This window comes from Phaenicophaeus curvirostris, chromosome 12, assembly GCF_032191515.1.
Source record: "Phaenicophaeus curvirostris isolate KB17595 chromosome 12, BPBGC_Pcur_1.0, whole genome shotgun sequence".
In the NCBI taxonomy this organism is placed as follows: domain Eukaryota; kingdom Metazoa; phylum Chordata; class Aves; order Cuculiformes; family Cuculidae; genus Phaenicophaeus; species Phaenicophaeus curvirostris.
Genome location: NC_091403.1, coordinates 2,137,814 through 2,164,217, shown reverse-complemented (window position 1 = coordinate 2,164,217; position 26,404 = coordinate 2,137,814). Strand labels below are relative to the sequence as shown.

The following is a 26,404-nucleotide window of genomic DNA, read 5'->3' as shown; positions in this document are numbered from 1 at the left end:
TCCATATGTTAATCAGAATGGAATTTATATTATCCTCTTGCAACACAACAGATTCAGGGAAGCGACACTGTACACACAGGCTCAGCCACGCCTAACCCAGAAAGGCCTTTGTCCTGATCTTCTTTTCGTGTGTATGATCAAGAAAAAAGTTTAGGCAACGCATATTGACAGATTTGTGTTCTTCATAACTCCAGTGTTAATACATCTTTGATTCTTTGTAGACAGCATTCTGGAAGAGTGTGAGCAAGATCTGTCTAGAGCTAAACTATCCAAGACAGAAGCTGGGGAAAATTCCGTTGAGAGCCAGAGTGACCCTGTATGCACTAATGTTATTGCAAAGATAGTCTGGGCTGTAGAGGAACTTAAATTTGATGTTCATGTTAAGCACATTAAGCCTCCAGTAGTATAACATAAGATAAAAAGAAAAATAAAAGGTGGTGTTGCGGTGGAAGACAATGGTATACTGAATTGAAGGAGAGAGGAAAAGAAAACCCCTAAAATTAGTATTAAACAGTATTAAGCAGTAAGAAACGGTGGGAGTGTTAGCAATGGCTAATGTCACTGAGTCTGAGAGGATGGAATAAATGGATCTATAGCGTGTCCATAGAGCACAGGATGAACCACAGACGCAGTGAGCTGTTGGAAGGGAAGAAAGAGAAGTTAGCACAATTACATTTGTTTTTCCATCCACAGGACTCTGGGGAGCTCCAGTCAACAAAAGTGCGCTCTCTCTGATTACTGTGGTCAGCATACAGGAAGCCGGCGATCACAAATAGGTAGTTCCAGCTGAAGCAATTGCCAGTTACTTGAAATATGACCTTCTATGCAGATATCTTAAGGGGGGGTGTGGGGACTTGGCAATGTGAAAACAAATTGAAAATCTTACTTGGCGCTGCCTTACTTGGAGGCTGGTTGCAGCATGTTTCTTCCAGTAAATCATCTGTGAGGCAGGCACAGAGAGACAACAGGCTTGTGGTAAGTGCAGTCTTTGTCCCAGCCTTTTATCCATGCTAATGGTGACGGTAGTTACTTAAGCATAGTGCTTAGGAGCGGTGGTCGTGGACCAGAACCCCTTGTGAGAGGTGCTGTGCATACCCTCCAAGCTTTGAGTAAATCTTCAGAAATAGCCCATGCGACTTAAAAGCTTGATGTCTCTTTTTTGAAAAGCAATGCGGGCAATTGGCTGCTGTTCTCCCATTGAATTGATTTCCTTTCTGTGTTGGCAGATAATAGGAGTCTTTCCTATTTGCACGGTCTGACTGCTGCCTGCTTCATCTCCCTGGTTTTGCAGAGTATTTTCTCAAAGGTATGAAGAATATATTTTATTTCCATGGGCAGGATCATCAGGCCCTGGTATCGGGGGATGTTTGGTTGTTCTGCCAAAAGTGTTAGTGTGTTTTCTGCTGTTTGTACCACTTAGATTCCCCAGCTGGTACCAGTGCCTTTGATGTCAGTTGACCTACATAAGCAGACAGCAATTGAGGGAATTCATGATATGTTTGAATATAATGTTCGTATCTTCATGACTCTGAATCTGGTTGCTCTTTTTTTCCTCTTGTCAGTCTTTTTTCTTCTGAAATCACTTCAACAGTCCCTGAAGCTTGGGTGAGTTCAGAGAGGCTGCTGTCTATTTTAAACTGAGGTGGATGTGTGGTTCGGAGATTGAATAATTGATGATTAAGTTGGATGTTAGTGACAACATCTCTCTTCCTTTCTGAAGCTATTGGAATTGCTGGAAAGACTTTTTATGCTGCAGCTAGTGTAGCTGTAATTATAACAGTTCACTTGATATCAAAGCTTTTGCCGTCTGTTCATATGAAAATCTAGCTACCCAAAATGAACAGTGGTATATGAGCCTCAAATTTTAAGAAGTATTGAGTTATTAAAAGGAGAACAATTTTCATAGGAATTGGGAATAGTAGCGTCATCAGTACAGGCTGTGGTAGAGGACTGGAAGGCAAGTGGACCTTCAGTTAAGAGTATCAATGTTCATCTGTGAATTAATTTGTTAATATGTGACTCAGCAGATTTTGTTGAAGATTGTAACATGTGTTGCATGTTGGCAGTACATTACATATGTGAAAACGCTCTTTTTCAGCTGAAGGTGTTACAGTTAGGCTTTTCTGCTTTTGCATTAAGGATGTTTGACAAGGGATTGTGCATCCATTAGTAGGCAGATTGGCTGTTTGGCTTCTGCTCAGCTGCGTATCCCTATTCAAAGCCCCTAATGAATACTGCAGTGCTGAATGGCTGGCTTTTCCAATATTTCTCCCTTTTTGTTTGTCCAATGTTGTTTCATCCCAGCAGTTACTTGTCTCCCAGACTCTGCTCTTGTGCCTGCTTGCTTTTGCCACCACATTTTTACCCTCTATCCACCAGAAGACAATTCTGTGTAAGCCTACAAAACCCCCTTGTAGCAGAGGCAAATCTCTCTTTGCAGACTCAAAATCGCTCTGTGACAACGTACTCTTGAAAAGACTACCTGAGGGTGTATAGGCCTGCAGGAGATTGGAAAAAAAGAAAAACATATTTAAATTACAGGAATAACTGCATGTGTTGGGAAGGGGGGTGCTTGCTTTTGCTGATGTATTTGAGGTTGGTCACCAGCAAACTGGCCAGCTCTTGGGGTGAAACACTGATTTGAAGTGATCCAACTGAATGTCTTTTCCAAATGCTAACTGTACCTCAGGTTTGTTCCCAGTGTAACATCTGGGCTCGGATAATGTGTTTTTCACTAGTCAGGCTGGCAGAAGTTTAGATTCCCCTGTTCCTTCTGGGTGTGGTGTGGGTGTTATCTGACTGTGACTCAGTGCACGATGGAGCAGAGTTCCTGCCTTGGTCCTCTACCGCTTATTGCTCGCGGCAGACGTCCTTTATCCCTCCGACAGTGGAGATACTCGGGGATTTACACACGGACCTCTGAGCTCTGGTTATTAAACGCTGTTGGTGTGAGGCAGGCCTGGCGATAGCTGCAGCCCTAGGGAAGCGCCGGGGCAGGAGGATGCAGCTCTGGCTCGGTGGCAGCGAGCGCCCAGCCTGGGGGGCCCTGGGGTTAGGGGTCTCCCTGGCAATGAGGCGCTGAGCCCTCTCCCAGAGCCCGGGCACCCTCAGCGCCTCTCAGCTCAGGCTGCAACGAGGGCTTGGGGTGCGGGGTGGCATCCCGCTTTCCTCACAGCTGGGCGGTGGCAGCGCCCCGATCCCCACAGGGCACCCCCTCTGCACCCACAGGACCCAGGGCATGGGGGGGGGGGGGGGTGTGAAACAGGGATGGGGAGAGAGGTCGGGAGAGGGGAGAGGAGTGGGGAGAGGAGAGGAGAGAGAGGTGTGGGGTGGGGAGAGGGGAGAGTGATGGGGAGAGGGGAGAGTGATGGGGAGAGGGGAGAGTGATGGGGAGAGGGGGGTGCGGGGCAGGGTTGAGGAGAAAGGAACCTCTCTGGGATGGGGAGAAGGTGCTGTGGGGCAGGGATGGGGAGGAGAGGGCGATCGCTCCGGGATGGGGAGAGGGCGGGGTGGGGCTGGAGACGAGGAGCCGCTGCGGGATGGGGAGAGGGCGCTGCGGGGCAGGGATGGGGAGGGAGCGGCCCCGTCCCGCTGCCCTTCCTGCCTCGGAGGCGGGCGCGGCGGGTGACTCAGCTCCGGGAGGGCTCGCCCGGCCCTACAAAACCCCGCCCGGGCCGCTGCCCGCCCCAGCCCCGCCGGAGCCGCCGCCGCAGCCGCCCGACAGCCCGGCCAGGTGAGCCCCGACCGCCGCTGCCCCCGCCCGGGGCATCCTCCGCCCGGCCGGGATGGATCCGGGCGTTACTGGGCATCCTCTGCCCGGCCGGGATGGATCCTGGGCGTTACTGGGCATCCTCCGCCCGGCCGGGATGGATCCGGGCGTTACTGGGCATCCTCCGCCCGGCCGGGATGGATCCGGGCGTTACTGGGCATCCTCTGCCCGGCTGGGCTGGATCACGGGTGTTACTGGGCATCCTCTGGGCGTTACTGGGCATCCTCTGCCCGGCTAGGATCCCAGGGTTTACTAGGCATCCTCTGCATGGCCTAGCAGGATCCCGGGCGTTACTGGGCATCCTCTGTCCAGCCAAGTGGGATCCCGGGCGTTCCTGGGCATCCTCTGCCCCGCAGGCGAAGCAGCCCCTGCCCTTGGCCCCAGGGTGTGGCTGCGGTGCTGGCTCAGGCAGAGAGAAGCTCCTCTCGGGCAGCGGGTGCTCACGCCAGGCTGGGCACAGCTCTCCTGCCTCACCAAGAGCGCTGCCCTGTGGGTTGTGAGTCAGCATGGCCACGGCTTCCCCCTCAGTGGGGAGCGCAGGCAGGGCGGGGGACAGCTGCCGTGTGTTTCAGCTGGGGGAGAAGTGAAATGATTGCAGGATAGTCGTGCAGGACTTATACGTGTTCTTATACGTGGCAGCTTTAATTCTGCTTTATGTCTTAGGTTCATATTCAAATGCACACACAGATGTGCAGACCCACGGCATAAGGGTCAGGAGTGAGAGTCACTTTGAACCCCTGGAGTGTCCGTCCCAGCGTGTGCCTTCTGCTGGTGGAGCTGTGGTGGGCAGCCCCAGTCACTACAGGAAGGGTTTGCCTCAACGAAAAAAAAAGAGACTTTTCTGTAAAGTCCCAGAAGCGAGAATAACTTGAATTCAAAGCAACAGAACTTCTTTAATTCTCGATGTGTGTAATAGATTCCTGGAATGGAACATCTCCTGGGTTATTAGCAACATCTGCAGAAGAGAACAGTTAAAGTATGTTTGTGGTAGCGTGGTTTAATGGATTTTGAAATCCTTTTCTTTAAAGCTAATTTTTTTCTCTAGTTAGGGGCTTTAAATGATCCGCTAAACCTTATGGAACGATGTGACGAGATACAGCCTGTCTCCTTTGTACTTGCGATTAGCACTGTATGTAAAGGAACGATTTTGAGTCCTTAGATACTGCAGATCTTCCTCGTTCTCCCTCATCTCCTCTGTTGCCAGGCCTTGCCCTGGTTTTTGGAGACCCGACACAGATGTTCTCCAAGTGAAAGAGTTTCCATTGGCTCATTCTGGGGATGCCGTTTCCTTGGCTCAGATGCCTGGGAACACCCTCTGCTCAGTCTCGGTCTAGAGGAGCTGAAGTGCTTCTTAAAATGCTAACTCTGCTTATTGAGCAATGTAGTTGTTTGTGCATGCCTGACACTTTTTCTCCGCGGATCACATGTTTTCTCTATGTTGCAACATATGGGAGCTGCTCCTGGGAACCCTGATGTGGGATTGCTTTTAAACACGCTGTCCTGTCACCAAGCAGTTGTGGGAATGAGGTTCTGAATGTAGACTGGGCCCAGTATAATATCAGATCTGCAAGCCCGTGGGGGTTGCGATCAAAACACAAGCTCTGTTAGTAGAATAACATTATGATTTGGGATTACGTAAAGTGGATTTAGCAGGAAAACCGGTTGTAGAAACTTGCCTTAAGGTATTGAAGTATTAGTTTACAGCTGGAAGGTACAAGTTGGTTCTTTTCCAGTGTCTGTGGAACAACAAGTTAGTGCAAGTATTTTCTATTTCCATGTTTAAACCTACTCAGAACTTGTCAAAGCTACATCAGATAAAATCAGTCCATCAGGGAACAGCAGAGCCTGTTCTCAGATATGAGTGCCTTACAAAGCAGGGTGTGACAAGAGATGCATTTGTTCCCTGAGTAAAGACCTTTCTCTGCAGAGATTCTTGCAAACTCCCGTTTTCTTCTGCCAGCTTGCGGCTGCGGGGCGGGCAGTCGCTGCAGCGTTGTTGTGTGCTGATGGTATGAACCTCCCAGTTCCAGCTCTACGTGAGGGTGTGTTAGTTCTGTTCTTGGACTCTGTTCAGGTTTTTTGTTCCAACAAGCCTGATTCAATGTGTGTTTTAATTTATTTAGAAACGAGTCTTGCAAAAAGCTGTTCAGCGGTTATGTGAAAGATTACGCTGCAGTTGCTTTACTTCAGCTTTCACTGGCATTTTTTAGATTTTTGTGACAAGCAAGACTAAAGGCCTTCAGTTGCTCATCTCTGATATTAGCTGTAATACTGTCAGAGTAGAAAGGTCTTGTTGTCAAGCACTTTAAGAATAAACATTAATAATTTCATAACTCAGGAATATGTCCCCCTCTAAGCAGCATGGGTGCCAATAGCAGGGAACGGTTTCTTACAACTACGGCCTGTCTTTAAAGGTCTGGGTTGGATTTTTTACTCTGGAAAAGATTTATTTTCAAATAAGTTGATGCGTGACCATAATCTTCATTCTTTGTCCTGATTTTCCTCCCCTGGGATCTTGATTTTTTTTTTTCTTTGAAGATTTTGTTACTTACACCTAGGTTGTTTCAGGAGATGAAAGGTTTTCTTTCTGTCTTCCGAGTGAGGAAGTGTGCGATTACAGCAGGCCGTGTAATTGTCTTTTAGTCTCGTAACACTTGTTATACTGCGCAAAGTAAGGATTTCTCTGCTTTTCTCTTGATGTACAGGAGCTTTACGGGAACTAAAACAAAAAAGCTCAACTTTTTCTAAAATTTTAACCAGATCTCCATTACTAAGGAACTATTTCACCTGCTGGCTCTCTGAGCTCTCGGTCTCACGTTGGTCACTGAGGGATGTGGAGTTTGGTTTGTCTGAGAAATTTGCCTGGGCAGATGGTACCGCTTGCCTGAGAAGGCCCCAGTTGCATTGGAAGAGTGACTGATGGAGGGTGAAAAAGTAACCTGAAAACCAGTTGAAAGGACATATCCAGGACTGGCCGCACAATAACAGGGAGTTGGCTCTGAGAGCGTGATATTTGAGAGCTGGATTGGGAGACCTGGTGACAACGTGGAAACAAAGGGAGTGGCACCCAGTGAGGCTGAAAGAGTGCAATTTTCATTCCAGGCTTAGTTATCAGTTAGTGGAATGTTACTGGTGTGGGTTGGAAACTCTTAAATCTGCTTTCTTGCTTGGGATTATCAGCTTCATTGGACTGTGTCACTTCGGTGCTGCAGTGGTTCAGGGCTATTTAACAAGCTGATGTAATTATAAATATATTTAAGTCTATTTGTTTTATTATTTTTCTCTCCCTCCAGTGTTTCGTCAAGATGTCTACTGTCCATGAAATTTTAAGTAAGCTCAGCCTTGAAGGAGATGTAAGTATTGTCTAAACAAGAAAAGCTTGTTTCCCTTAAATGCCACAACTTGTTTCTTTTACAGGACTGTCTACAGACCATTGTTGAATTAAGCGTTAGAGTTTACAAAATTCCACGCATTTCTTCTACTTAAACTTACATGGACTGAAAACCTAGTCAGCAGTGATTGCTTTTTGGCCACAAGGCAACTGTAAACTATTGGACAGGTATATGAGATGACTGGATTTAATGCCAGTTCTTCGAACTGGCCAGCAGCGTGAGCAGTATTCGTGTGCTGGGCCGTTTGAAAGAGCTCACGGCTAACGGAATGGTTAGTTTGTGTCTGTGGTCCCTCTTCCTTCCAAAGGAATGAGTTAAGGATGATAAGAGAAGATGTAAATGTTTTGGTTTTGTTGATACCTTCCAAGTTTTGGTTTGGTTTTTTTTTTTCAGTTAAAAATGGAGAACTTTACTTAATAGGAATTAATATTTTGGGATATTATTCCTGTAACAGTTGCCACTGGAACGTGGCTACCTCTTGAAAAATCTTATTTTCTCAAACTTGTTTTCTTTCTTTTTTGTTTTGAAAAACATGAATAACCTTGGGTTTGGTTGTATATTTTCTACCACATCTGCGCTTGCTTAACAGTTGCATTGAAATACCGGAAAACCAAACTCTTTGTTTGATTTCTTATGTTGCAACGTTATATGGTAGAGTTACCAGTGTAGTGTCAGGATATGCCATGAATTTGTGGTTCTGTGATTGTCACTGAAGAGGAAGCAAACTCTATCCATGCATTGTTCCATCATGTTGCTTATAAGCTTGTTGTACTTTTAAATTTTATAGCTGGTAACTCTAGTCTGGGCTCAGTGCAAGCAAACTTTTGCCTATTTTTGTTACTTGTTGCAAAATAAATTATACCACATGATCTTTGTCAAGGAGCTGTTGCAAAGAACTGGCAGTGCGCAAAGTCCAATATCAAATATAGTAAAAAAACAGGGAATTTTTTGTATTAAAACCTGTCTTCCTTTCAACAATGCGCGTGTAAAAAGCTCCTCCTGGGATATTAAGATAGCCCAGTCCTGTTCACAAACCTGACTCTCTGTTGGAATTAAGAGACTGAAACAAAAGCTTCTGGGGACCTTCACCAAGAAAGCCTAGTCACTGATGACCTGGGAGATGGCTCTGGCAATTTCAGATGTTAGTCACTAAAAGAGGTTTATGTCTCTAGATTGAACTCAGTAGAGTGGGATTTGTGAATATTTCATATGAAAATCTAGGGTTTAGTTTAACCTGCTCGTGGAAGGTGGTACAAGCTAAGCTGTTAGCTTACGCTGAAGCAGCTGAGAGGACTTGAATCTCTGTTCTGGTGACCTGTTTGAAGTTATAATCCTCAAGAGAGGACAATATGAAACAGCTGGTAAAATCTGGTTAACTTCTAAAATGTTGCATCTGTTTGCTAAGTGAGCTTACCTGCAATTCTTCCTGTTCTTAGCAGAGGTAGTCTGAAATGTCATTTGATTTTGCTAGCCTCATACTGCTTAAACCATCTATCTGAAGGCAAGAGTTTCAAAAGGAGATTGTGAGTAACTTCTGCTTTCTGTTACTGTAGACTTAAAATGGTTTTTTTTGGTGTTACCTTTAAATCCATGAGGGAGGGCACAAAACTTGCTCTGACTTCCTCATTGTTAATCTTCCATCTCCCTCTACTTCTTTTTTCGTTGTAGCCTGTAATCCAAAGTATTGCCTTCAGATCTAAAATACTTGAGATTTTCATGGCAGATGCTTAAACTTTCTATGAATTAACTTTCTGTAGTCAGTTTCCTTCAGATCTGGCTGCAATTCAAAAGATTGAGGTTTAGTGAGTAAACTTGAAATGTGTTCGGTAGGGAGTTGCTGCAATAATAGGTAATCTGTTTGTATATATTCTTATAGTAAGCAAGGCTGTGAGTGGAGTTCTGGACAACACATCAGGAGAACAGAGTTCGGTGACTCTTGGCAGAATTCCATTTTCAACGATACCTGCTGGTAGTTCTTGTATTTAAAAAATTGGCTAAATACCAGTTAACCAAACAGCGTGTGTTTTATTAACTGCAGCAAGGACAGGATTACAGGGTTTAACGCTGAGGTTGTTTTTCTTCCAGCACTCTCTCCCACCAAGTGCGTACGCCACAGTTAAGGCCTACTCAAATTTTGATGCTGATCGGGATGCTGCAGCCCTGGAAACAGCCATCAAGACCAAAGGTGAGGGACATGGGCTGTGATTCTACTTGTAGGATAAAATGCTGGCATGTCAAAAAAAAACAACCAATAAAAAAGTTAACTGTGTCCCAAGACTGATGTTTTAATATCCGTACTCTAGGATGCGTGTTTTAGGAGTTGTGAGATTTCTCAGACGTTACTGATGAAATTTTGACCAAGTTAGATTTTGAACTCTGTACATTTATGCTTTGAATATGCTTTTGAATTTTGTAGCCAAGAGTTGTTGAGGTTATCACTGAAAAAGTCCATTTTTTTTGTCTTGACTCATCAGTACTTCAAATTCTACTGCTTTTCTGCCACTGGGAATGAAGTGTCAAATTCTTTGGCAGTGATTTGGGACCAAGCTCTGAATCATGGATTTCTGCTGGAGTACTGAATTGGATATTTCTTCTGCCTTTCAGCTCTCCAGAGAGTTGAATAGGGATGGTTTGAATTTTTTTCTCCTGAGTTTTGAACTAAATGCTCATGTGTCTTGTATTAATTTGTGGTCAAAGAAAGCCCTAGAAATAACAAATCTCGTTTGTGAAATGATGCTGCAGTACTTTGGGGGCAGTGCCGTGGGAGTCCTCTGCTTCTCCGAGCCAGGCTACATATATCAGTGCCAGGATCCACCACTTCTGTGGACTCGTAGGAGATCACGATGCAGCAGAATGATGAAAAAGCCTGATGTACCAAAACAATCAGGAGTATGGGGGGTATGAACCACGACTCTGGAGTAACACCTTGGTGGTACTCCCAGGGCAGTGATCCTTGGTCCTTGCCCTGCTCTGTAATAAGGAAAGGGTGTGCCACACTTTCCAGGCTTCCTCAAGGCCAGAGAAGCGACAGCTCGGCATAGCTGGAACTGCTGAGTCGTTTGCCTACATGTCAGGAGAGGGAGAAATTCAAAAGCCAGTTTCTCATCAGAAAGGAATGCAGGGTCTTCCCTCAGTGCCAACAAAGCATGTTTGACTATCTATAACATGTATAATAGTGCCCCTCCCTGACGAGCATGAGGCTTCCTTTCTCAAGATTTCTTAATTTAACTAGAGAAATCCTTGTCTGCTCATTAAAGTAGGCTCCCTTCTGATTTTGAATCATTTTATGGCTTGTTTTCGTTTAAAAAAAATCCCCTCTCAAGAGAGGAGTAAATGTCATCGTGTTTGGCAAAAGATGCTTTATGTGTCTGTAGAGTTTTGTCTAGAGTTAATCATTTTTTACAGCCCTGACTGTAGGGCAAATCTAAACATGTCAAATACACTGTCAACGTTTCTGGATAGGTACAAATTTACACATTTTAACGCTCAAGCTGTTAGTTCATGCAAAAAGAAATTTCAATATCCTAGGCAATACAAAGGGTTTTCGAGTCAGGAAAGTCAAGCTTATGTTTTTTTTCACTATTTTCCAGGAAATACAAACAGTTTGAGTTTGGTTTTAAGGTGCATGGAAGCATTGCGTTACAGAGATGATTCCTAACCCTCTGAACAAATAATAGGGAAGCTTATTTGTGGACCTGCATGTTTGTGGGATTGAGCTTATCTCTGCTTATTAGCTTGTTATCCACAAGCTTTTTTTGGAAGATGGCTTAAAACCATACGAGATTCTCTCCTTTTAAATACTGAATCTTCCACTATGAAGACTCTCTCCAAGGAAGTGTTCTTGGGGAAAATAAAGAATAAGAGTGTTAGAACCTTTCTTCCAGGTACTGTTCCCTTGCACTTTGAATGCTTGGTTACAGGATATTTTCACCAGAAAAATTGCTTAAACATGAACTCTTTAAAATCTCTGGGTTTTTTTCCAAATGAAGAATCTGAATCATCCAGACAAGAATTTTTAGAAAGTATCACTGATTCTCTAGCAATTCTTGTATTGCATGGAAGGTAGAACTACGCAGTGCAAGTTACTGTATTGCTGTAAAGAATAATACAAATTGTTGATCTTGTTTAAAGACAATGACAGAGCCAGGACAGGTTACAAATAGATGCACAAGCTCTTTTTGTAGTTGAAGTGGTTGGCTTCAAAAGAACCATGGACATAAGAACCGAGGATTTTAGGGGCTTTACTCTATGCGGGACACCTGGTATCTGGAATCCAGGCCTCTTCTTTGTTTTGAAAATCTAGATCTTTACATGTTACAATGGGCCTGTGTTTCACAGTTATGAAAGCAAATTATATCCTTTATAGCCACACGGTGGAAATTGCATCCCATGGAGTCTTATCTCTGGGGAAAATCATTTGGATATACCCTCTGTGTTTTTGTATAAACAACATGCAGCCATGGTATTTATGGTCAGGGCGGGTCGGTTTTGAAAAACCACCATCTAATGAATTATCCAGCTGTTTGCCGGCAATGCAAACTCTGAATCAGTGTCATAAATGTCTGTTCTGGTGATTGTGTGTGAAATAGGTAAAAATTAGTATACTGGCTAAACAACAACCATGTATTTATTTTAGGAACAGATCTAGGGTAGAGTGTCTGACTGTTCTGCTCTGTGTAATATCTAACTATTCCTGTGTTCAGTCACTTTCTTCAGATGAACTCCTCAGAGGTTAACCATATGCTTATCTATTGTGTGATATGAGAGAAATACTGTTATGTGTTTACTGGGGCTTAGATCTATTTGCAAAAGCTGTACTGCACAAATACGTTGCCCAGCCCTTGGGGGCTTTGAGTGGAGCTCAATTAAATGCAGGGGTTTTATAGATATTCGATAGGCTAGAAAGGGAGATGTGGAAAAAAAGGCTTTAGGTGATATGAAACCAGTTTGTAGTTAGCAACCTAGAGTTTGTGTAATGCACATAACATGTTCCAGTTCTGGCTTGTTCCTTTTGTAATAAATGTCATTGCTGTGCCAGTTTCATTTTTATGCTATTTAGTTTTTCTGTAGCTAGTCCTTGGCAAGTGTTGCCTTTGTGCTGTGTAGCACAAAAGGCTGTTTAATTTCTGCATAACGCTCCATTGTCCCTTGCTGGAGTATATGAGCCTAAATAGAGGAAACTAACTGGAAGAGGATTAAGAGAGCATACGTTAGGTTTCCTTTTGACTTGTTCTAGGAAAGACTGCTGAAGTCTTTTCTCTGTTTCAGAGTTATTACTTAGCATTGGGCCTTTGTGTGCCTCAAATACTTTGTTAAATAATTTTTTTCTGAGACTAATTGTGCATAGTTAATTGCTTGCAACCTAAACTACCACCTTTTATTGAGGTCACATGATAGACTTTTTAATTCCATGACCACAGATTTGTTGTAGGAAAGTGCTTAGAAAGTAAATGTATAATAAATTCATTATATTCAGAAACTGGTTAAATGATGAGGTGTAAACCATAACAGAAGTCTTCTGTAAGACTGAATTCACTGTTTATATAGTATATCCAACATGCCCATGCCTTTTAACAGAGTTTTTAATGTTAGGAAGTAAAAGTTTAGAGGAAATCTACTGGCACGCTGATGGGGGAACGGTAGTGCTTGAAATCTGCCTAATTGCATCAGTCACATATTCAGAGTATTAATAGTATCAGTAAAGAAATCTCTCATTGCAACATGGTGTGGGTTTGGTGAAATCTTGTCAGGCAAAATAGCAGAATTGAAATTATGGTATCTTCTAAATTTTTCCCCTTTGACTCCAGTGGGATCAGGGTTTTATCCAAAGAAAATAAGACACTGCAGATCATGAGCTCAGTCAAATAGTCCTCAGACTGAGCTGGTACCAGAAACACAAGGTGTTGAGGTCTCACGAGGGCTAACCACGTACATTTTCTACTAATTTGAGGCCAGCTGCAGTACCACTTCATTCATTCACATAAGTGGATGATCTCCATAGATGCTGCTAGGACAGAAATAGCTGCTGATATTTTGTCCGTGCTGCCTTTGAAAATGAAATTTAACAGAACAGACTTACAGAATTATGAATGTTTTCCGGCTCTTGCGAAAAGAAAGTATGTTAGCTCTGTTCTTACCTCATCCTAGACTGTCCATAACATCCACTTTTTTTCTGAACAATGCTGCTGCTGATGTTTTGGCTCATGGAAATTCAAGTCTAGTGTTTTTTAAACCAAAGAATTTTCAGCTGCAACTGATCATTTTGGTTATGTTAACTTCCGCTGGTTTTGGTGATTGAGCCATAGCACTGCAGTTTTACCAATGCAACAGATTGCTCCTTTTAAGAGAAAAGCTGTTATTAATCAGAGGGTTGTTTGGGGTTTTTTTTAAGTTCTATTTCCCTCCTCCCCCATCGTCAAATACATTTCTATCTGCAAGGATTTTTTTGTTTAAAAGAAAATTGCAAGCCACAATGTCACCTTTGTGGTTGCCCATTGATAGAAACGCACCGATAAAATCTGCCCAGCCAGAATGAATTTGGAAATACTCTTTTGTTTCATTACCCTAAAAGCTGCAGAGATTTTATTGAAGAGCAAAGAAAAGTGTCCTGCTCCACCCCGCGTCAGCAGAAGTGAGTCAGCATCCTGTCTGTGCAGCATCATTCCCAAGTGGAAATACAAGCACTTTTTTTCCATTAAATGCCAGAGCAATGAGTTAACTTTGTATGTCCATCCACAAAGCACACAAATTAGAAAGTTGGATGCAGCAATTTGTGGGCTTCTAATCACAGTTGTGATAAAACTTGAAAATGCCGTTTGTCTTTTGAATGCCAGGGATGGTTTGAGTTTGGAAGTTATCAAAAAGCTTAAGACGTTGGTTTATGCAGCAGCTGAAAGGCCCAGTGTCTGTGTGTGGCCCTTTCTGGAATGGAGAGTTTGTTTTCTTTTATAAAGTGGGAACACTTTAGAATATGCAGGAGTAGGTTACGGCTGAAACAAGCAGTCAGCATGTTTCCAAACTCAAATTTGTAACTAAGATATATAAAGCTTTCCAGGGCCTTTTGGCTTTTGAAAGTCAAGCTCGTGCGAATAAGAGCACTGATGTGGGTTTGCATCAGTGTAAGAGAAGGGCGTGAGGCTGTCACGTACAGTATCTCATCATGAAAAATGTGGTGAAGAGGGAGATAGGAATTTTGGGTTTGACTTTTCATTTGAGAGTCTGTAGCGAAGGGTAAAAGATCTTTTGCACCATTCATGCCTTATATGATTTATTTTATGGTATCTGTTGCAGTCCTTCGTTTCAAGTTGCTGTGAGGAAAGTCAGTGTAGATGGATTCTAGCAGGTATCTGAGTCCTGCTGGTAGATGCTGATTTAGTCCTTACTTCGTTTTATTTTATAAAAAAATCATCATTTACACTGATGTGTGTGCAGAGGTGAAAGAACCTATTTGTAATACTTCTAGTAAACGGAGAGATCCAAGTCAAAACTCTAAGCTTGTTCTGCTCTCTAGATTGGAGCCACCTATTTGCTTCAAAACCCGATGTGCAGCTGGCCAAAAAAGATAGCTTGTTATACATCATTGTTGTGTTGCAGAAGAATGTGCTCCGTATTAGATGTGCAATGGTAGTAATAGTTTTGTGTCGTCTAAGCTTCCTCCAGTCAGGCTGGAAATATCCCAGAACAAATGGTTCCACTGCAGGACTATTGATTAGCTTGATGTTTGACCAAAAAAATGTTCTAGCTGTCTCCTCTGTCCATGCACTTGTAAGCTGTGCTAACACTTCTCTTTGGAAGACTCTGTTATCTGGGTGTTACTTCCAGCTGTGCTGTTATTCTCACTTGTGTTTGAATGGCGTTTCCAGACAGCTGTGGTGAACCAGTCGGGTACATGAACTCAAACAGGCATTTTATCTGGGGACTGAATCCAGCGATACTGGGGAAGCAGACTCAGATTCTTGCATTTGTCTTTGTACAAAGCATTCTGAGAAAAAGGTTATGATTGTCCTACAAAAACATAGTTTTTGCTGTTTTAAACAGAGTAAAAAAAAATTAGCTCAAAATGAGATTTTGCTTGAATAAGCTAATGTTCTTGAGAAACTTTCTTTGCCAAATACCGAGTGACTGAACACAAATACACAGACACCCAAGTAGTGCATAAAACAGAAATAGCAAAGTTGGTCACACCGAGTTTGAGGTCTGTATGTACCTGTGTACACGAAGATCGGCATGGCGTGAAAAATGTGGACTACGATTGGTTGCTCTTTCTCCAAGGCCAGGAGAAGACGTATACTAACAAATTAAAGGCTTTGAGCTCCACTCCAGACAGCACCTATCCTTTTAACTCTTTGTCTTATGCCTTTTATAGGTGTGGATGAGGTCACCATCATCAACATCCTGACAAACCGCAGCAATGAACAGAGGCAGGATATTGCTTTTGCCTATCAGAGGAGGACCAAAAAGGTAGCAAAATATGAAGAAATACCAAGTATTGAACATTTTCTTGGGGACAGTTCTAGGGCTTACATATTTCACTGTTAAATGGGTGTGAACTGGAGAGAAGTATTGCTTGGATTATGTTTTCACTGAATTTAAAGATGTGTCTACTTTGTCCGTGCTGTCATGCTTTAGGACTGGTGGGACTTCCAAATTTGTTGTGTATGCCCAACTGGGACTGAACTCTGCTGGAGCTGGTGGTTTCCTAGCACCTCCAGAAATTGTGGTGGGCAACATACCAGTCAGCCGCCCACAGGATTCCCTGGTGAAATATGCTAAATGATAGTGAAAAGCCATTGACGTGAAATGCTTCAGTTTTGATACTTTGGTGGATTGGTTTTCCTATTGTTGGTTTTGATAGGTTTTTTTTAAGACAATGTGAGGAGAGTGTTCTGTTTCTGCTCACAGAGCTAGCTTAAATGAGAAGTGACTGCAGACAGTTGTGCTGCCAACACTGCAGATGTGGGACAAAGTGATACGAGTTAGCTATCACTAGATACTATCCTGTCAGAAATACCTTAGGTACTGATCTACTGATGGAGATAAGTCTGTAAAATGTGTGCAGAATTCTTCATTAGGAGTCTTGGTATCTGATAGGCAAGAACTGCTTTCTTGACTTTTGCAGTTTTGTGAATCTTAACATAACTGAAGTTTTATGCCCCCCAAAAGAGGAAACTGGTGCGGAGTAAGGATTATGATGAACGTGTCTCTTTCAGGTTTGCCAGACCCCAAACGGTAGTTCTTCAGTAGCAGCCCAGAATGCTCCTCTGAAACCAAATGTAAACCTAGAGTTCAAAGTCTGGGAATTCACTGGCTTTTATGCATGGCTGCTGTGTGCACATGCAGAAGCTCCCACGCTGTTCGCATGCCCGTGTGCCCACAGCTGCGCCCTGCTGGTTGGGTCCTGACAGTGTCACCCTGTGGGTCCTGGGAGGTTCGCGTGTGTCAGCCGACCCCGTACTCAAGTGTGTCACTTGCAGCTTTTTTAAATGTTTTGCATGACTACGAATATGCACGGTCAGGAAAATCTGCAAATTTTTTCTTCTAAATGTTTCTTTCTCACCCTTTTCCTTGCTGAAACTCAAGAACGAACTGAATTGATTAAGTTTAACAAGTGTCAGAGGATAAAACAGTATATAAAAACAATGGAAATTTGCAGTAGATACCTCTTGGTGACATAAACAAGTGAGTGTCAAGAAAGGAGGAAGTGGGAAATGAAAGGACACGTAGGAAGCCAATGTTAGAATTATCCAAGTTGCATGTGAAACCCAGGAGAGAGGACGTGCCTCTGACTTTATTCGCTACAGATTTGCATGTGTCCTATGAAGGGAACATATCTGACTGTTTCTGTCTTGAGGATTGACTGACAATTAACAACAGAGACTTTGGCTGCACACTTCTGGTGGTTTCCTTGAAGACAGGGTAATTTTTCTGTGCCTACCACCAATTTTATTCTCTTCAGCTAGATGTTTGGGAACTGGGCCTGTACAGTGGAATAACTGTGCCGTCAATTTTCTGATGTCTCAGCTAGTAAAGGGCTGGGATAATAGGAAAAACACAAATTATATACAGTGCTACTGGGAAAACTGTGGGAGTATGATGGAGAAGCACTGACCACAGGGAGTCAAACTCAAATCCATCTGTGCTTATTAGCCTCAACAAAGCGTCAGTGCTTCAAGACTGGAGTGGAGCTGTTCAGATGTGTCTGCACGGTGCTTCCCAGCACTTTGTCAGCCACCAGTGGGTTTCTTCTTATTTTCAAAGGATGAGAAAAAATTCCTTTGCCCTAATTTCTTTCTTAGGCTTTCACAAAAGAAAAGCTCTTTATGTTCTGTTTCCTTGTCAATTGTGTAAGAAACACTGTTGCGGGCTTGGGGACTTCAAGCACTACAGGCTAAATTCTCTAGAGATCAGAAGTGAGCCTTAATTTTTTTCTTCTATCATCCTTGCTTTCTTACAGGAACTTTCTGCGGCACTCAAGTCTGCTCTGTCAGGTCATTTGGAGGCAGTGATCTTGGGCTTGCTGAAGACACCAGCACAGTATGATGCCTCTGAATTGAAAGCTGCCATGAAGGTAAATGAGCTTTTAAATTTAAGTACGTTAGTCTGATGTCGCTTTCTCTTGAGAGTATAGATTTCATATCTGAGATCACAGATTTCAGACATGTCCTCCTATGATTATTTTTTTTTTTTAGTACTGCAGTTAAAGTATCCAGCTGCAAGGCATCCAAAATGAGAGAAATTCTGGAACCATGTGATTTCTAAACTATTAATTAGATTCTCTCTTTAAGGAAAAAAAAAATCGTTTTATTCAGGTGAGGAATAGTTTGTAGGCTGGGCTTGCTGGTTGCTGCTTTGCTGGCTGCTCTTAAAAACAATATACAGGTTCATAGTACAAAATAAACATTGGGAGCAGCTGTTAGCTGGAGCCATTAAAGTGCAGGCTTAAACAGTAGTTTCCAGTGACTGGGTCATGTCACTGAGCTTGAAAGAACATCCAGTATCAGACCTGCCTCTGTGTAGAACACAGGAGGAGGGGGCATCGAGAGCCGTCTTCTGAGAATGAGTGCAGCAGTGAGTCACTGTGTGCAGGCCCCTACAGTCACGGGCAGCTGTTGAATAAATCGCTAGTTTAGAACTACCTGCTTTGCAGGCCTCTGAAACAATACTTGGAGAGGTGCTCATGCCACTGCATTCACCTTTTAAAGCAGACTAAGGTTTCAAAACCTGTAATCATCACTTCAGTTCTGAATGTTCTTTATCGGGTTAATTTTTTGAAAATAATGAAAAAACGAGTATTAAAGCACCGCAGTTGAAATTCAGAACAAGGCAAAAAAATTAAGTTCTCCAGACTATGAAAAAAGAAACAAAAAAACAAACAAGCAAACAAAACCACTTCCCCTGACCCCAAAACCCCACCCAGTGCAAAGATGGTAGCAGTTTAATTATGGGCCAAATCCCTTCTTTGAGTAATCAGATGCTGCCCTCTTCTGGTATAAGTAGAGGCTGTAAGTTACTGTGAATTAAGATTCATTTGGATTTGGTGATTTTGGTTTTTTTTTCATCTGATAGATTATATTTAGGATGACCATGTACTTATATAGGATTTATGCTGTGTTTATAGCCCAAAGACCAAGCTATTACCTCAGAGCAGCCACAAATGTAGAATATTGTATTCCCTCTGTAGGTCAGCTGTTCCCAGCTCCCACACACCCAGTCTAACGTTCTGAATTCTCTAGAGCTTAACTTTGACTTGATATGTAGAGCTTAATAAGCTATGACATGGGAAACAAAGTTGGGTAAAGCAGAGTTATCATTGAGGAGTTAATTGTTTTTCTCGTTCACACTCTTATGAAATACTTAAAAGAATATTTAGGAAACCTTAAATTTGTTAGCCTTCATTTTTTCCCAATATACTTATTGCAACCACTCTGTGGAAAGCTTTTCTAATTCTCTTACTGTGAGCCATTTTTATAAAATTAAAAGGGTTTAGTCCTGTCTCTCCTATAATTTCCTCCAATAGAGACACTATTTTTTTTTCCCCAAGAGGGCAGTTTACTACATAACTACCTCCATTTTCCACATGTGGAAGACTGCAGCATGAGAAGTTTTCCCAAGATGTTAACCCACAGGCTTGGAGTCCTGTGCAAACTTTGCCTATTTTTGCCATGTATCAAATGACGTTCTGTTACACGTGTTTACAAACAGTATCGTAACAGGAGGCATAAGAGTGTTTTATTTGGCAACTAAAAATGTCCCATCTGGGTTCTTTCAGGTGCAATTAGAAAAAAATATCCCTGAATGGTTATGAAATGTTAGAGTTGGGAGAAAGGAGATGTCTGTAAAATATTTTTAAACCATTCAAGTATGCCTGTTTGTTTCTAGCGCTTACAGAATGGTGTATGTGTTGCAGGGTCTGGGAACTGATGAGGACACACTCATTGAAATCATCTGCTCACGAACAAATCAGGAGCTTAGTGAAATTAACAGAGTCTACAGGGAAAGTAAGTTTGCTTTGAACGTTTCAATGTGCTTTTACACTAAGTTACTTGGATAAGTTCCCCTCAGTGTGAATTTGATTATTAGTGTCACACAATATCAGCTTTGATTCTCTGGCAGTTGGACATAAGATGCTGCTTTGTACCAGTGTACTGAATATTTGTGTTTATATAGTTTCATCTTATTGCTTGGTAGCAAACAAATTGGAGAACATTTACCATTCATAAAAGTTGTGTCTAAGTAAGTTATTTTGTAAGCTATGTGCATTCTGTAAAGAGCGACAGAATTGATGGTGTTAATGGATCCTAGGATCAATTATTTAAAAAGTAGGTTCATCTGAAATCTGCTGAAGTGTGCTTGTAAAATTTTAATAAACCTGCCAGAAAAGTTGTGAAAAAACTTCATAAATGTGTAAATTCTATTTCTCAACTTTTCTAAAGCATGTTGTCTTGTCTGACTGAAGCTGTAATTCTTAGTTGGCTGCAAGTAGATATAAGTCATCTAAGATCTATCCTCAAAAATATTACTTTTCCTCTAATATTCCTTTTATTTTTGTATTGGCCATTCTGGTTGGGTTTATCACAGTTCAGTGTGCAGCTGTCCGATAACACGGTAATTAGCAGCTGTTCTTGTAAAGGAGTAATTGTAGGACACTATTTACTTGAACGAAAATGGGTTTTTTTCTAGTGTACAAGACAGAACTGGAAAAGGACATTATATCCGACACATCTGGTGACTTCCGCAAGCTAATGGTTGCCCTGGCCAAGGTAGGTCTAGGTCTGTTGGGTTTTTTTGTTTGTTTGTTTTCCACTCTTACATCTGCTTGCCCTTTTGTAACTGACTGTCTGCCAGTAACACAAAAGGATTTCTGATTCACTTTTAAATTTCCTTGTATTTACACTTTATTTGGGGGGAAAAAAGTTATATTTGAATGTTGAAGAGCAAAGTATTTTGATAGAAAAGCAGCATTCATGGCAGCAGCTTCACAGTGGGGATGAGCACATTGTTATTCATTTAGCAAATACAGATTAAAAAAGTCGGAGAGAAAAGAAGATGCGTATAGCAGACTACGTACTGTGTATTAAACCTGTTCTAACCACTGTTATGCTTGTTTGAAGGGCAAGAGGTGTGAAGATAGCTCTGTGGTTGATTATGAGCTGATTGACCAAGATGCTAGGGTAAGTGCTGGTAATGACCATCAAATATCTTAAGCTGATCAAGCTTTTGAGGATATTGAAAGAACAAATTCTGTGGGAGTGAGTAGTATTTGTGAAAGTAGATGTGTATATTTCAGATTGTCTTGCAAAGTAATGTTTGCATGCTATCAGGGTATCCTGGTACCTTCAGTTAACGGTTTTCAAGGGCTACTTACCCACTAGGACCTCTACAGGTGCTCTCTGGTGTTTCCCTTGGGCACATTGAGAAAGGGAGCCTTTAACAAAAGGAAACGCATACATCGCAAAGACTGCTTGCAACCAAATAATTGTGTAAGATTGAGGGAATATCATTGAACTTAGTGGCTGGTAGGTAGAAATAAATACAAAGTACTTAGTTTCAGATTAGATCTGCAGATCTTGTCCTGGTGGTCTGCCCAGCCGTGGGTCTGTTTATGTTTCTCCCACTAGCACAGTTCCAGTGGTGCTTGTTTTCTAGTAAGGAAATAGTATATGTTTGTAGTGGCTTCTTGTGTACCTCCTGGTTTTCATGATTTTGCTTTTCATTCTGACCCCAGGACCTCTATGATGCTGGTGTGAAGAGAAAGGGAACTGATGTCCCCAAGTGGATCAACATTATGACTGAAAGAAGTGTCCCCCACCTGCAGAAAGGTACCATTTAAGAGATGGATTTCCTTTTTTTTCATTTTTTCCTTTTTTTTTTTTCCTATAAGAGAAAATTATATCAAAGTGGTAACTGTTTTGTCCCTGCTGTGATTGAAATGAGTGTGAAAAGCACTCATGAAACGCAGGACATCTCATAAATCTTAATTCACATCCAAACTGTTATTTTTCTTAAAAAATACAGTTGTTGCTGTGGATATGTTAATCTAACAGTTTGAATGTTTGTAGAGTTTTGGTTTTTTTTTCACACAGGTGTAACAATGCCACTGAATGTCACATAAACTGAGAACAAAAATGTTACAAATCTAGAAAACATGGGTGCAGGAGACCTTGAGAAGTCGCTAGGCTTTTCCCTCTGTTCTAGGGTAGTTTAGTTACATCATGTGCTTAAATCTGTCAGTGTAGACTCTCAAAAGCAGCTCTGATATTGCTTTAATAAGCAGTGCATGGGTAAGCCATTCGAAGACTTTTCAGGGCCTAAATAACTAGTGTTTAAAAAATCTATTGCAGGATTAAGATGATATTTTAACTGGATTATGGACATACTCAAGGAAAAGAAAAAGGCCGTAGCATGGGAACTTTCTTATCGGCTGACACTTAGGCTGTACTTCAGATCAAGTTCTCAGGACTTGGATGTTTGGTTTTTTTAATCATGTGTCTCTGCATCGCTATCTTGGGTTTTTATTTTGATTGTTATTTTCACCAGTTTTTGGTCTGGTTTTGATTTCACCTTATGTGTTTTCTTGTGATAGTGTTTGAAAGGTACAAGAGCTACAGCCCATATGATATGTTGGAAAGCATCAAGAAGGAGGTTAAGGGAGATCTGGAGAATGCCTTCCTTAATCTTGGTGAGTTGCTCTGAATCAAGGGGCATCTTTAGACAGGATCTTTTCAGTGCTCCTGCAGTGTATTGTGGTAAGGATAGGACCCAGCTTCCTCTGGGAAGCTTCCAACTTTTACTGAAAAGGTTATTTTGACTTCTTATCATCTCTTTAAAAATGGCTCCAAGATTCTGTGTTCTGTTCTTCTGTGTATGGGCAGGATGTTTAACTATTCTTATCTCTCTTCAGTCCAGTGCATTCAGAACAAGCAGCTGTATTTTGCAGACAGACTGTACGATTCCATGAAGGTAGGGAACACTGTTCTTTCTACTCATTATTTTTTTCTTGCTGCTGTTTCATCAGATTTAAATTCATTAGGCACTTTAAGTCATATGATGTGTGAATTAGTATTGTTCAAAAGCATTCTTTAACCGGAGCCTAGACTATCTATTTGGATGCATCTGGTATAGGGAAATATAGGGAACGGTCTCATAATAATGATCAGCATTAAGATCAGTTGAGTATGATAGCAAAGTTAGCCGCATCTTTTGCAGGTAACCAACAGCTGGTAGCAGAAAAAGGTGTTTATTGAAGTGCCAAAATAAGACATTAAAATTGCCTCAAAACATTTTCTCAAGAAAAGGGATGAAGGATAAATGCCTTAAGACAGGTATTAGGCAATACCAGGAAGACCTCTGGGTGAATCAGAACCATCGCTGACTAAGTAGCTAAGTTTGTGACTAGAAGTTGGTCAAACACTGTTGATGAGAAAGTTATCTTCTTGCTCAAATTCCTGGAGGATAATAATGAGGGTAGAAGATTTAATTCATGGTATCTTTTCTTGCTATATCTCAGTTGCCTGTGGTTTGCTGTCTTACCATTAAGTACTGTGGCCTTTTGCACATTTCAGCTATTAAAACTCTGGATGTGTATCCGCTTGTAGGGCAAGGGAACCCGTGACAAGGTTCTTATCAGGATTATGGTCTCCCGCTGCGAGGTTGACATGCTGAAAATTAAGAGTGAATTCAAGAGGAAATACGGGAAATCTCTTTATTATTTTATCCAGGTAAGTTTTCCAGCTTTCTTATGTCAGTTGTATTGACCTTCGTGACAGTCTTCATTGGATTAATAGGTGCTAGGTTTTACATAGCTTGGGGCATAGGTAAAGAGCTCATGCAATTCTTTAAAAACTAGTCATCTCCCAACCCTCACAACAGCATCTGATACGTTATTCCTTATGTAGATGAAGTTGCATCAAGATCTTAAGCCAAAATCTTTTCCTGAAGATGTCCATTTTAGATTATAAGCAAATTTTCAAAACAGTGAACTTGATGTATGATTTTTGCAGTGATCAGTGAGAAGGAACAGAATTGAGTCCTTCAGCTTTCCTTTCTTGTGTTACTCTTTCATAACAAATTTTCTTTCCCTTCTGGCCTTGCATTTGTACTGGAAGAATGATAAATAATTCCAATTCACGTGTAAATAAAAGTCATTCTAGATAGCCTCCTTCAGGCTGATGAGACTTCAGCTGTGAAACATAGCCTGTCCCACAGGTTTAGAATATAATGCATACACTTTCAAATTTTGTGACTGTTTACTCATATATATTTTGGGTTTTTTTTCCCTTGCTTTACAGCAAGACACAAAAGGAGATTACCAGAGGGCACTGCTGAACCTGTGTGGTGGAGAGGACTGAAAACTGTGACGAAGAAACCCAAATCCAGAGACGTGCCTTTTTTTTTTTGCTATTCGTTTTACTGTATTCCTAGGAAAAAGTGACTACCCTAGTTAACCTTGACTTGCGCTTCTATCTGCAAGACTCCTGCTGTAGTATGCTTTCTGGTGCTGTTTTCTCTCTGCAGCAGTGCTCTGCTTGGCTCTGCCGATGGCCTTAACAGCGTACAGCCAGGGAACCTAACCTGCCAGCCATGAGCGAGGGTAGAAGTGCTTGTGAAAGGCTCTGCCTCTCTGTGCCGTGTTTCTAATAAAACATAAATAAAAGAGTTTTACTGTAACGAGACTGGTCTCTTTCAGACATTTAATTCAAGAACTGTGTGAACTATCGGTATGAATTTGTGGAGAGGAGGGTGCTGGCCTCTTCTCCCAAGTGACAGAGGACAGGACAAGAGGGAATGGCCTCAAGCTCCGCCAGGGGAGGTTCAGGCTGGACATTAGGAAAAAATTTTTCACAGAAAGGGTCACTGGGCACTGGCAGAGGCTGCCCAGGGAGGGGGTTGAGTCCCCTTCCCTGGAGGTGTTTAAGGGACGGGTGGACGAGGTGCTGAGGGACGTGGGTTAGTGTTTGATGGGAATGGTTGGACTCGATGATCCAGTGGGTCTCTTCCAACTTGGTTATTCTATGATTCTAAGAATTTAGCCCCCTCTGCCCACCTTGTATCGTTTTTTTCCTTCCAGGGTTCACTTGTGGATGCTGGAACTTTATTTTCCTCCGTGAAAGCTCTTCCCATGTTTGATAATTTCATTTCTCAGCAGAAGCAAAACTGTTCCCTTGATTATTCTCTTCTCCCCCAAGGTTTGCTACAACCTGAGCCCCGCCTTCCCCTGCCTGTGTGTGTGAGGGGCAAACACTTGAATCCCTCTTTAAACGTTTAAATATTTTCTGTATGCAAGGAGTGAATGGATTTCAATCCCTCTTGAACGTGTGAGGGGGTCTGTCTCTAAGTGTTCCCGCAGAGGAGCCGCGGAAGGGGCAGGGGGGAGGGTGGAAGCTACGGGCTCTGGTGAGGAGGGCGGTTCCCGCCCTTTTCTTCCCGCCCTTTTCTTCCCGCCCTTTTCTTCCCGCCCTCCCCTGAGGGCCGGGCTGGGCGGGGAGCGGCGCTGCTGGCGCGGCTGAGGGCGCTTCCCTTGGGCTGTGGGGGTTGTTCCCGGCTGCTGTGCCCTAGTCTCACCTGAACGTTAGGGAAGAAGAAAGTGTTAGGAAAAAACCTCATCCAACGTTAGGAAACTGTCTCCTGCCGCTGTACTAAAGTCTCGTCTAAATTTTAGATGTGAAGAGAGAAGCTCTGAGCGCTGCTCCTTGGGGCTCCTGTTAAATATTGCCACATTGGAAAATAATTTTCCTCCTTTCCAGCTGTTGACCCTTCGGAAAAGCAGGACTGCCTGCGAGTGGCAACTGTTTTCCCTCAGGCACTGCCTGGTTTGTCACCCCGTTTCAAAGGTTGATGGACTTCTCGGAGGCAACCGCGAGGCTTAAAATAAACCCTTCAGAAAAGCTACAAGACGCACACAGAAGCGTGTTTCGTGCTGCTATTAGAAGAGTTGAGAGGTATTGCTGAAATATCACCAGCTGTGTGCCACAAGGAATATTTGGTGTAAAAACACTGCAGTGGATGAAGTGTTGGGAACTTAAATAATAAGATTTTTCAGGAGCTGCTCCAATTTAATGCCTCATGGTGCAGTGCCGCTCACACCTCTTCATAAAATGCTTCTCCAGATTTGTACACTTAGAAAAGCTATTGCTGAGATAGCAAATCACTCTTTGAATCTAATTAGGGAAGTCAGCTCTATAAACTTTGCTTTCTCAAATGTGGCCCTATGAAAGAAATCAAATAACAGGCTTTTTTCCAGTCAGTGGAATGAACAACTGGAATTTGATGGCTGGGATGCACTGCCTCCCTGCTGCAGGGTGTTGAGGATTGCAGGCAGCCTTTCCTTGGGCCGAGGCAATGTGAAATGAACTGGCATGATTTCAACGACCAGGACTGTTTTCACTGATTGTAGACTAGAAAGCAAATCAGCCTCCTGTGAGATCAAGAAGCTGCCTAGAATGCAATGAAAGTTGTTTGTAAGCATTGTAAATTATTTTTTAAAAAAAAGAAAAAAGTTGTTTGTTCAGTTATTGGTTTATTATTGGCTTACTGGTGTTGCAAACAGGAACAAATTTGCAAGCTCTGGTGTTGATCCTGTCTTTTGGTTGCAGGCTCATTAATATGTAAGGTAGGTCTCTTATCTATGGATGTTTATAGCAAAAAAGAAGTCTCTGGGACTTTGAAAGTCAGGAATACCTTGAAGAATGGTGTTTGGCAATGTTGTATTTTACTAATGATTACCCACTTAGCAAATGGTCTCTTA

The 26,404-nt window shown here is 42.3% G+C and overlaps 1 protein-coding gene across 1 annotated transcript; it reads left to right on the top strand.

Moving 5' to 3' along the window:
* Positions 1 to 3,608: 3,608 nt before the first annotated feature.
* Positions 3,609 to 24,330, top strand: ANXA2 (annexin A2). Its single transcript, XM_069867051.1, has 13 exons — positions 3,609 to 3,733; positions 7,063 to 7,122; positions 9,247 to 9,346; positions 15,527 to 15,621; positions 17,615 to 17,728; positions 19,568 to 19,658; positions 20,341 to 20,420; positions 20,772 to 20,831; positions 21,386 to 21,479; positions 22,244 to 22,339; positions 22,562 to 22,620; positions 23,256 to 23,378; positions 23,949 to 24,330. Exons 2-13 carry the CDS (start codon positions 7,075 to 7,077, stop codon positions 24,006 to 24,008), a joined length of 1,020 nt encoding a protein of 339 aa, XP_069723152.1. The 5' UTR covers positions 3,609 to 3,733; positions 7,063 to 7,074; the 3' UTR covers positions 24,009 to 24,330.
* The last annotated feature ends 2,074 nt before the right edge of the window (positions 24,331 to 26,404 follow it).